Source organism: Microcaecilia unicolor, chromosome 3 (genome assembly GCF_901765095.1).
Source record: "Microcaecilia unicolor chromosome 3, aMicUni1.1, whole genome shotgun sequence".
Taxonomy (NCBI): Eukaryota; Metazoa; Chordata; class Amphibia; order Gymnophiona; family Siphonopidae; genus Microcaecilia; species Microcaecilia unicolor.
In genome coordinates, this window is record NC_044033.1 from 100,969,909 (window position 1) to 100,982,584 (window position 12,676).

Here is a 12,676-nt window from a genome sequence, read left to right on the forward strand (position 1 = left end):
CAGAAAATATGAAGCCTTAAATGCTCTTATATTTCATAATATATTACATGTCCAGAAAATCTGGTCCCCTCTAGATGAGTTTTACAATAATTCAATTCCTAGTGTGTGACTTTCACCGTATTTACAATGTATAATTATACTGTATAACTTTTAATTCTACCAATTGGTGCTTTTTCTTTCCCATTTACCCTTTTTTCCTTTTTTTTCCACTTTCCCATTCCCATTTATGTATACATTATGTTTCTCATTTATCATTCTATGTGAATTTTATATGTAATCTGTGCCTTCTTTAATTCTCTGTGTTTGTATAGTTATAACTATTCTGGCATCAGATTCAATCACATTCTTTATTGTTATGCATTTCTGAAAACCAAAAGATACTGTAGAAACCAGCAGAGAAAGTGAAAATAAAACCAAACGCTGACTGAATGTGTATCACCTAGCACTACAAGCCAGGAATGAGAACATGATGGGTTTAAAAACAAACATCTGGTAACAAAGTATCCATGTAATACTTGAAGAGTTACAAGGGATTAATTGAACCAGCAGAGAAAGTGAAAGTGAAACCAAACGCTGACTGAATGTGTATCACCTAGCACTGCAAGCCAGGAATGAGAACATAATGGGTTTAAAAACAAACACCTGATAACAAAGTATCCATGTAACACTTGAAGAGTTAGGAGGGATTAATTAAACAAGCAGAGAAAGTGAAAGTGAAACCAAACGCTGACTGAATGTGTATCACCTAGCACTACAAGCCCTGAATAAAGATATAATCTTAATAGGTTTAAAAACAAACCTTTGGCAACATGGTATCCATATGATACTAAAAAAGTAGATAGAACCGGCAGAGAAAGTAAAAGGGAACCAAACGTTGGCTGAAAATGTATCAACACAATGCTGGGCAGGGAGGGAAAGAGAAACTACATAAAAAAGGGGCATCTAAAAGTAAATACATAGCCAAATAAATTGAACAGTGCAAACAAAGGTTGGGACAAAAAATGCTGCCAAAACAAGCAAGTCAGAAAAATATAAATAATGAACTAAACTAAATGAGGATAATGGAGAGACATCACATCACAATCAAGCACTGGGAGGAGAAGAAAAAAGTGCTTACCCAAACAGAATATGCTGGATACAAACTATCAGAGCAAATGGTGATGACGGCAAAGTAGTGAGAATATATAGCATGCTGGGAGGAAAAAGGGGGTGGTCTCATCCGACACATGCCGGAAGTATCCTATGTGGTGAAAGTCAATGTGAGCAGCTGCTGTGGTCTTAGAAAATGATGTCACAAAATGCGTTTAATGAAACAATACAGAAACAGATGGAAATACAAGGGTAAATTAAACCAGCGTAAAAAAACAAATATGACAAAAAGGAATTAGAAAAAATGAAAAGGGAGGTAAAAAAACAATCAAGCTCCCGATTGGAACATTCCTATTTTTAAATGGAAACCAAAATAGAAGCAAAAAACTTTCATAAAAGTAATGTGAACAAATATACAGAATGGTGTGCATCTTTATACAGGTAAATAAATATATAATAATAAAAAGATTTAGATAAAAAGATTTATATGATCACAATTCTATCTCTACTCCAACATGGTCTTATAAAAAAGTAAAATGTTGTCAAATCATTAACATCTCTTTGATCTTAATTTTCTAATGTTTTGATAAAAAAAGATTAATATAAATGTGTGTTATAATAAGTTAATACAGAACATATACTTAAAAGAACTACTTGTAATTTATTTTCTTCACCTTTTGTTAAGATCGATGCACTACCTCTTTTAAAAAGGTCATTAAAACATTAGTTATAGTTTGTCCATAGATGAAATATTTTGGATATCATATAAAAAATATATAAAAATATATATGTACCTAAAGAATAAATATCTATTTTAGATTGATTGCACACTTAAAAAAACTTATATAGACAAATATAATCAGAGGAAATGTACCCATTCTAAGGCCACATTTAGTCCATATGGACTGACTGTATTTAATTCAAAAATAATCCTTTGTTCCTCTCTCAGTAAGTGATTATCAAAATCACCACCGCGCCATGATTTTCTTATGATTTTAAACACAAGAAATTTCAAGTCTGTAACTACATGATGTTATCTAGGTCCACTCCTGGAGGAAGCCAATAAGGTGCCCTCCTATCACTGATCTCAAGGCATGGACCCAGACCTCATCATTAGTTAGCACTAGATGTATTATGTGCACAAGATCCCTGAGAGCCTGACCTACTGTCAGGATAAAAGGAGGATTGCCTTGTTTGGAAACTTGGCCATTGGGAATAATTAGAATGACTGGGCCTGCAGTGCTCAAGGTTTTTAAATTTCTGTATACCAGCAGAGGCCCAAGAAGAGGATTTAGGCTTGTCCTCAGGAAATCTATGAGGCTTACCCTCTTCTAAGTTCTTAATAATCTTATCAAGCTCATCACCAAGAAGCAAGGTACCCTTAATAGAAGTTTACTTGAGACAAGACTTAAATGACACATCTATCAACCAATTTTTCAGCTACAGAAACCAACAAGCAGTAACAGGGAGGGACATACTTCAAGCAAGAACTTTCATGACATCATAAGGGCCATGAGCCAATATGCAAGACCTGCCACTAGAGCTTATGCAGGTCCCAGCCAATATTCAGCTGGGGCTCACGTAAGACAGTTATGTGGGCCCTGTCTTTTCTTCATGTTCAATTGTGAAGCGCTGCATATGACTGGTAGCGCCATAGAAATGATTTGTAGTAGTAGTAGTAATATCGATCAGGACCCACATGACTTTTAAAACTCTCTTCTAAGGCCTCCTAGGCCTTCTCGGGGACCTCCCAAAATGGCCCTCTCCTTCCTTCTCCCTCCCCCTACTACTACAACCTTAAGTACCTACCTCCCTCCCTCCCAACTCCACAATGACCCCCACTCCCCATCTTGATAGGCCCCTTGAGCCTTCCTTCAATCCCTCGTGGTCAAATGGGGGCAATGGGAACAGAAGCAACCCCTCTCGCTCCTGCCCCTAGCGTTGGGTTCCTCAATATGGCTGCTGCAACCTTTCGCAGCAGCCATTTTCATGATGCTGCTAAGGGCAGAAGTGGGGTTCACTCCTGGCCCCATCGTCCCCCCCCCCTAACCACCAGGTATTGAAGGTAGGCTCTGGGGAGGGGGGCTACTGAGATGGGGGTAGGGGATTTGCGAAGGAGAGGGTTGTTTCCGGTGGACCAATGAGGGATTCGGGGAGCCTTAAAAAAGGGTTTTAAAAGTCTTAGCTGATATTCAGTGCTGGGGCCCACATGACTAAGCAGGTGAATTTAGGACAGCTTTTGAGCTGTCCTAAATTCAACCACATAGCTATGTGGGTAGCATTACTGAACACTGCCGGCACCCACATATCTGCCAGCTCCTCCCCAACACTGCCCCCAGTACTGCTCCCGACCTGCCCATTTTTTTTTTTGGGGGGGGGGGGGGAAATGGTCAGAGCCAACATTCAGCAACACTGTCCAGTTAATGGCCATCCATATCAGTGGATGGGCAGCCCTGAGTGATTTAAGCGGGCAGGAGCTTCTTCTGCCTGCTTAAATCACTTTGAATACCAGGCCCTTAGTAATACAGAGTGGAAGTTCTTCTTTCTTAAATAACCTAAAGACTTTAGCGTCGTCTCCCCCCTCAAGTAAATGAAGAAGCATGTATTGAGACCCCTGAATGTAAGGACTCTGTTCCAAAAAGATTCTTTTTGGAGGCACTGTGTCAGAGAGCCCTGGGAGAGGCAGGGAGATGGTCTGAAACTGACTTCTCTTCAATAAAAAAAGCTTGATAGATTGACAAAATAAAATCTGGAGGAAAAAAAAGAACAAACACCTTCCATAAAAGACAAACCTGAGGTACCTGCTTGTTAAAAAGAAGGCAAGCAGTGATAGAGGATGTAGGCACATCTAAAATTGCTGCTGAACCTGAAGTTTCTAAAATGGACACCATTTCTGTGGACTGTCAGGAACTGTGAGCCGGGTTATGAAGTCATTTAGCAGATACCGACTCTTCTGGTTATGGTTATTTATTCTTGATATACCACCATTATTGCAAATGCAAATCAAGGCAGTGTACAAATCCAAATGAAAAAGCAAGAAAAGAACTACAATATCAAATAGGAAAGAATACAAACACCCACAACAAGAAGGAAAAAACCCCACAGTATAAGCTGCCAAGTTTCAACTCCTAGTCCTGATAGGCCAATTGAAAAAAATAAGTTTTTAAAAGGGATTTAAAAGGAACAAACGATTTTTCTTCTCTCAAAATGAGGCACCAGAAAGAAAAAAATGCTCTTTCGTGTCTACTCATGCCTCACCAAGGCTGGGGGTGGGAGGACCAAATGGAAAGTATCAAGAGAGAGCAATTTTCGAGAAGGAAGATATAGAATAATCACAAAAGCCAGGTAACTGGAGGAGTGGTCATGAACTGCTTTAAATATTGAAAGCACCACCTTATGTTGAAAGCTATAAAAGAAGGCTGGACATGATCAAACTTGTGGGCACGATGCAAAAACCAAGCAGCCTTATTCTGTAATGTTTGAAGAAGTTTTAGGCGGTGATCTGGAATTCCTGCATAGACTATCAAACATATAAACGGCGAGTGACCGTACTCACTCGCAAATGCAAAGTAGAGACTTCCCTCTCTGCCCCGCCCCCGCATCAATACATGAAGACGGGGGCGGGACAGAGAGGGAAGTCTCTACTGGCATGCTGCAGACGTCGGAACCGCTCCCCCTCCCCCGGAGTCGCCGCCACCGCCCCTCCATCTGGTCGAGCACTGTGAACTTACATCACGCAGCAGCAGGCACATCAGCAAAGCTGCCGTCGGGCTTCCTTCTCTGCCTTTGTCCCGCCCTCATCGACGTTACGTCACACGAGGGCGGGACACAGGCAGAGAAGGAAGCCCGCCCTGACGGCAGCTTTGCTGATGTGCCTGCTGCTGCGTGCTGATGTAAGTTTACAGTGCTGCTCGGGCAGGGTGGAGGGGCGGTGGTGGCGACTCCGGGGGAGGCGGGGCGGCGCCGACCTCGGGGGGGGGGCTCGGGGGGGGGGGGCTCGGAAACCCCCCCATTCCAAAAGTAGCCCGTTTTCACAGGCTCAACGGCTAGTATTATAATAGTAAAGGTGTGATCGCACATAGGCATGAAGAAAAGTCTTCAAGACACAAGTACAAAAGCGAAGATACCTGTAATTGGTGTTCTCCAAGGACAGCAGGCTGAGTACTCTCACAGATGGGATGATGATATCCTGATGGAGCCCGAAGCGGACACTGACTAGCTTAAAATGTAGAACTTTCTAGCAGCGTCCACCAAGAATGCGCTGGTCCCTTCCCGCTCGACATGCGAGCATGGGTCCTCCAGTCAAGTGTAAAAGGCAAAAATCAAACTACAGACAACACCAGCTGCAGGTAAGTATCTTTGCTTTCTCCGAGGACAAGCAGGCCTTCCTATTCTCACAGATGGGAATCCCTAGCTACCAGGCTCACCAAAAACAAGAAAGCTAGGATAATCGAGTCTTGAAATGTTGAGATTAAACTTCAATTAACCTGAAACTATATACATGTTAGCTGTAGAGGTGCAGCCTGGAACGGAACAAAACAGGGTCCAGAAGGGTGGAGTTGTATTCTAGACACCGAACAAATTCTGCAGACCTTCCCGTCTGAACCAACTGCCATATTAGTTGTCCTGATACGAACATTAGTGGGATGTGAATGTGTGGACCGAAGACCATGTTGCAGTCTTGCAAATCTCCTCTATGGAGGTTGATCTCAAATGGGCAAACAACTTCGCAATGGTTCTGACATTATGAGCTGTGACATGGCATTCTAGAGTTAGTTCAACCTGGGCATAAGCAAAGGAGATGTAATCTGCTATCCAATTTGAAAGTGTGCGTTTGCCAATAGCCACCCTCAAAAGAAACAAAAAGCTGGATGGACTGTCTATGGGCTTTCGTCCGCTCCAGATAGAAGGCTAAGGCTCACTTGAATTCTAAGGTATGGGCATCAGGTCTCTGGAAAAATGTTGGAAGAACGATTGGTTAAGATGGAACTCTGACACTACCTTAGGAAGAAACTTAGGGTGTATGCGGAGGACTAACCTGTTGTGATGGAACTTAATATACGGTAGGTTAGCTACCAGGGCTTGGAGCTCACTGACCCTGCGAGCTGAAGTGACCGCCTCTAGAAACACAACTTTCCAGGTCAAAAACTTCAGATGGCAGGAATCCAGCAGCTCAAAGGGAGCTTTCATCAGCTGGGTTAGGACTGCGTTGCGATCCCATGACACAACTGGAGGTTTGGGAGGGGGCTTTGTCAACAACAAACCTCTCATAAAGCAGACAAGGTGCAGGAAGTATTCAAGCACTTTTTGTGCAGGACAAGAAAAAGGGTCTAAGGCCTTGCCCTCACACCAGACAGCAAACCTTCTCTGTTTAAGAGAATAACATCTCTTAGTGGAATCTTTCCTGGAAGCCAGCAAGATACGGGAGACATCCTAAGGCAATCCAAGGGATCCAAACTCTATGTTCTCAATATCCAAGCCATGAGGGCCAGAGAGATCTTCATAAGACAATTCCAGAAGAACAGTGAGCCAAATCTGCCACGGCCAATAAGGAGCTATCAGAACCATGGTGCCCTGGTCTTGTTTGAGTTTCAGCAAAGTCTTCCCTATGAGAGGTATAGGAGGATGCGCATATAGAAGATCTTGTCCCCAAAGGAGGGGAAAGGCACCTGATGCTAGTCTGCCATTTAACCCTAGCCAGGAGCAGAACTGAGGGACCTTGTTGTTGAGATGAGAGCAAAAAGATCCACTGAGGGGGTACCACTGGGCCGTTCTCAAATGGAGCCATGCCATGGGTGGGACATGCATTATGGAAGCCATGTGGCCCATTAATATCAACATTTGCCAAGATGAAATCTGCTGGCTGCTGCAGACCTGGGAGGCAAGCATCACCAAAGTATCCGCTCTCGCTTGAAGAAGAAAAGCCCGAGCCTGCGCCGTATCTAGCAGGGCTTCTATGTACTTCAATTGGCGAACTGACTGAAGATGAAACTTGGGATAATTTATGATAAACACCAATAGCTCCAACACCTGACTAGTCACCCGCATTGACTCGTTTGCCCCCTCCTTAGATGTGTTCTTGACCAGCCAATCATCCAGGTAGGGAAACACATACACTCCCAGTCTGCGTGGATACACTGTGACTACCACAAGGCACTTGGTGAAAACTCTGGGTGCAGACGCTAGGCCAAATGGCAAAACGCAATACTGGTAACGGCATTTCCCCACTCAAAATATGAGATAATTCCTGTGACTGGGAAGTATCGAAATGTGAGTATAGGCATCCTTTAAATTCAGAGAACATAGCAAATTGTTTTCCTGGATGAGAGGGAGTAGGGTGCCCAGGGAAATCATCTTGAACTTTTCCTTTACCAAAATTTTGTTCAGGGCCCTTAGGTCCAGGATTGGCAGGAATCCCAATGTTTTCTTAGTCTCAGGAAAGTACCTGGAAAAGAATTCCCTCCCTTCTTCCCCTGATAGCACGGGTTCAAACACTCGGGCCTGCAGAAGGGCATAGATTTCCTCTACAAGTACTTGGTTGTGCTGACAGCTGATGTAAGACACTCTCAGAGGGCAAACTGGAAGTCGCTGATGCCAATTTAGGGCATACCTCCGACGGACTATTTGAAGCATCCACTGGTCGGAAGTTACAAGGGGTCATCTGTGTTGGTAAAAACTGAGCCTCCCTCCGACCACTAAGTTGTCTTGTAGGACAGGACCGTAAAAGGGGAAATAGCATCCAAAGCCGTAATTAGTGAGGAATTCCAACACGTAACTTGTTTAGACACAGAAAAAAGGAAAAATCTCCTGGAAAAAAAAAGAAAACAATCATGGGCAAGAAGTCAAATTCACAGGATGCAGGTTCTGAGAGGAATCCTGTGTTTCAGGGGAACGAAAAATAGGAAATGGTGGCCAAAGACGAAACGAAAGTACTGAATGATCAAACCAAGAAACAGGGGCCACAGGCAGGTTAGAAAATAAAATCGAATAACAAGATATCAAAATCAAATACAACGTATGACCAGCAATATAGAAACATAGAAACATGACGGCAGATAAAGGCCATATGACCATCCAGTCTGCCCATCCTCTTTAACCCCTAACTCTTCCTTTTCCTAAGCGATCCCACATGCTTATCCCTTGCCTTTTTAAATTCTGGAACAGTCCTCGACTGAACAACCTCCACTGGGAGGCCATTCCACGCCTCCACCACCCTTTCTGTGAAATAATACTTCCATAGATTACTCCTAAGCCTATTCCCTCTTAACTTCGTCATTTGCCCCCTCATTCCAGAGCTCTCCTTCATTTGAAAAAGACTCTCTTCCTGTACATAAATGCCCTTGAGATATTTAAACATCTCTATCATGTCTCCTCTCTCCCTCCTCTCTTCCTACATATACATATTGAGGTTCATAAGCCTGTCCCTATAATTCTTGCATTCAACACCGCTTACTAATTTTGTAGCTGCCCTCTGGACCGACTCCATCCTGTTTATGTCTTTCTGTAGGTGCGGTCTCCAGAACTGCATGCAGTACTCCAAATGGGGCCTCACTAGAGACTTATACATATAATGGGGGAATACCTGAGGAAGGAGTTGATGGGCTGGGAGGACGTACGAGAAGTGGAAGGACAGTGGTCCAGGCTGAAAGAAGCTATAAATACGGCCACAAACCTTTATGTAAGGAGAGTAAATAAAAGCAAGAGAAAAAGGAAACTGGTATGGTTCTCCAAGCAAGTGGCTGAGAAAATAAAGGCTAAAGAGTTGGCATTCCTGCAATACAGAAAAACTCAAGAAGAGGAACACAGAGTGGAATACTGGATGAAACTGAAAGAAGCCAAGAGAGAAATACGTCTGGCGAAAGCGCAAGCGGAAGAACAATTGGCTAGAAATGTAGAGGGGGACAAAAATTTCTTCAGGTATATTAGTGAAAGGAGGAAGACTAAAAAGGGAATTGTGAGACTGAAAGATGCTGTGAACCGTTATGTAGATAATGATGAAGAAAATGCAAATTTTCTAAATAGATACGTTTGTTCTGTTTTCACAGAAGAAAATCCTGGAGGAGGACCATGATTGACTGGCAAAAGTACATATGAGAATGGAGTGAATATAGCACCGTTTATGGAAGAGAATGTGTATGAACAACTTGAAAAACTAAAGGTGGACAAAGCCATGGGACCGGACTGGATCCACCCCAGGATATTGAGGGAGCTTAGAGAGGTTCTGGCGGGTCCTCTTAAAGATTTGTTTAATAAATCCTTGGAGACGGGAGAGGTTCCGTGGGATTGGAGAACAGCGGATGTGGTCCCTCTTCACAAAAGTGGTGATAGGGAAGAAGCTGGAAACTACAGGCCGGTAAATGAATTTCCTGGAAGACAATAAGTTGCAAGATCCGAAAAAACATGGTTTTACCAAAGGTAAATCGTGCCAAACGAATCTCATTGAATTCTTTGACTGGGTGACCAGAGAACTGAATCATGGACGTGCTATAGACGTAATCTACTTAGATTTCAGCAAAGCTTTTGACACGGTTCCCCACAGGAGGCTCTTGAATAAACTTGACAGGCTGAAGATAGGACCTGACGTGGTGAACTGGATTAGGAACTGGTTGACGGACAGACACCAGAGGGTGGTGGTTAATGGAATTCGCTCGGAGGGAAAGGTGAGTAGTGGAGTGTATCAGGGATCAGTGCTGGGGCCGATTCTGTTCAATATATTTGTGAGTGACATTGCCGAAGGGTTAGAAGGTAAAGTTTGCCTTTTTGCGGATGATACTAAGATTTGTAACAAAGTGGACACCCAGGAGGGAGTGGAAAACATGAAAAAGGATCTGCAGAAGCTAGAAGAATGGTCTAAGGTTTGGCAATTAAAATTCAATGCGAAGAAATGGAAGTGATGCACTTAGGAAGTAGAAATCCACGGGAGACGTATGTGTTAGGCGGTGAGTGACTGATATGTACAGATGGGGAGAGGGATCTGAGGATCTGAAGGTGACAAAACAGTGTGACAAGGCGGTGGCCATAGCTAAAAGTTTGCTAGGCTGTAAAGAGAGAGGTGTGACCGGCAGAAGAAAGGAGGTGTTGATGCCCCTGTAGTCGTTGGTGAGGCACCACCTGGAGTATTGTGTTCAGTTTTGAAGGCCGTATCTTGCTAAGGATGTAAAAAGAATTGAAGCGGTACAAAGAAAAGCTACAAAAATGGTATGGGATTTGCGTTACAAGACGTATGAGGAGAGACTTGCTGACCTGAACATGTATACCCTGGAGGAAAGGAGAAACAGGGGTGATATGATACAGACGTTCAAATATTTGAAAGGTATTAATCCGCAAACAAACCTTTTCCGTAGATGGGAAGGCGGTAGAACTAGAGGACATGAAATGAGATTGAAGGGGGGCAGACTGAAGAAAAATGTCAGGAAGTATTTTTTCACGGAGAGAGTGGTGGATGCTTGGAATGCCCTCCCACGGGAGGTGGTGGCGATAAAAACGGTAACAGAATTCACAAATGCGTGGGATAAACATAAAGGAATCCTGTTCAGAAGGAATGGAACCTCAGAAGCTTAGCAGAGATAGGGTGGCAGATCTGGTGGTGGGAGGCGGGGCAGACTTCTACGGTCTGTGCCCTGAAAATGGCAGATACAAATCAAGGTCAGGTATACACATAAAGTAGCACGTATGAGTTTATCTTGTTGGGCAGACTGGATGGACCGTAAAGGTTTTCTCTGCCGTCATCTACTATGTTACATATGCATGAGAATGTTAACCTGCTGTATCAACCCTAGGTCTGACACAAATGAAAAAACTGAGGAACTCTAAAATGATTCAAATCATCGATTTGAATATTAAAATTGCCTATAATAAGCACGTTAGGAAAACGAGTCACAACATCAGCAACAGTTTGCAAACTAAGTCCCATAACTGTGTATTCAAAGCCGGAGGTCAATAAAGTTTCAAAACATATAAGGGCAAAGAATCCTCTATTCTAACTAAGATAAGAGAGGAAATGGTGGAGCTAGTATGAATAGTAGCTAAGCCACTTCCCCCATCCCTACCAGAAAAACATAGGTAGAAAGAACTGAGAAACTGGCAGGCAGACTAAGAAGAAAGGTAGTTTTCCTCACCCTTTCCTATGTATGTTTCAGTTAAACAATAAAGATCAGAGTAGGAAGAACTGATCAAATCATTTAACAAAACAGTTTTATTGCGTATTGACTTACAGTTCCATAGAGAAGCACGAAGAGTGGACGTCAAAGACCTTTGCTTCAAAGTAGAAAGACAAGATGTAAGGTACCTTATCCAAGGGATGCATTGTTAAGGCCAGGTGAGAAATGGGTGCAGTCTGTAAAAAACAGGAATCAGAACCACCACTGAGGCCAATGTATAAAGGGATCAATACCTTCACGGTGGCCATGAAAACCCCCCAACAATAAACAAAAAAGAAAACAAGAATAAAACACAACAGAATAATTAGAAACAAAGAACCTGGAATACAATAAATAAGCAGAAAAGGAGCTGTCCCTATGGAGCTCGGCCAAGAATGCTGCAGCAAAAATCATATTTGTAGTAAGAAGGGAGTCACTTCCACTTACGTCAGTGTCGGTACTGCAGTGTGTCCACAGGGGACAAAGAGCCAAAACTTATCTGGCAGGTAGGAGACATCAATGTCAGTGATGCAGCCGGTCTCTCTTCTCCTGCTTAGTATGTAAGGCTGTCATCAGGATTGGGGCATGATGGCAGCTTCCTGCCCAATGTGAGCAGAGCACAAGTTCATATTTCTGTGAAGGACCACAGACAGAACACAGCAGTTTGCAGCAATGAGCTGTCCACCCCAGTCCAACCTTCTGTCCAAGACTACCTTCCTAAGAAAGGGAAGCTTGCTGCTAGAATAGTATTGCTCTTGGCCTCTGAATTTAGACCAACAATGACTCTTGGGAAGAGGTGCCAGAGGTAATGAAGGACCTCCCATAAGTACTTCAGCCAGTCTCTGAATTTGGTCTCTAAAATTCCAGAACGTCTTCAAAATATCGTTAACTTTTGCAGAGGATAAACTGCACAACCTGTTCGAGATTACCATATCTGCTACACTTCATGGATGCTCCTGAGAGGCATGGCCGAAACAGGCTGTTTTAAGCTAGTCTTCTGCAGGCAGTGTGGAGGATACAAGCAAAGGAGCTCCTAACATCACTTACCTCCATCAAGCAAGACTCACCAGCAGTTAACCTGTCCAGAAGCTGTTGGGTCCTGCATTTTGATGTTCAAGTCCTCTCTCCTCTACATATTGTTACCTGCAGGAAGTTCATGCTAGACCCAACATAGAAGTACTCTACCAGGAGCCACTGCATATAGCTGCCTGGAACAAGAGACACTAAAGAAAAAAAGAAAGATTGTTTAAACAGAGACTCAAATCTTTCTACCATGGAGGTGCCTGGATGCTGTACTTTTCTCTAATTACGGTTTTGCATAAGGACAACCCCCCCCCCCCAATAGTCCAAACACCTTATGCTCGTTATCAGAAAGATAATAACATCCTTGGCCTTGGCCACTTCCACTTTAAGGCTAGAATCAGGACTCACAGGTTGAGGAGATCCTA

At 43.2% G+C, this 12,676-nt stretch overlaps 1 protein-coding gene across 3 annotated transcripts in view; it reads right to left on the bottom strand.

Moving 5' to 3' along the window:
• Positions 1-12,676, bottom strand: part of CFAP36 (cilia and flagella associated protein 36) — a 294,401-nt gene that overhangs the window by 26,060 nt on the left and 255,665 nt on the right. Inside the window, exon 10 of one of the 3 annotated variants that reach the window (XM_030196217.1) lies at positions 12,296-12,451. The exons of 1 other annotated variant lie outside the window; for it this stretch is intronic. In XM_030196217.1, the coding sequence (XP_030052077.1) occupies positions 12,410-12,451 (42 nt within the window). In that variant the 3' untranslated portion in view covers positions 12,296-12,409. Of the gene's footprint in view, positions 1-12,275; positions 12,452-12,676 lie in introns of all 3 variants that reach the window. One more of the 3 variants, XM_030196216.1, reaches the window with a different exon arrangement.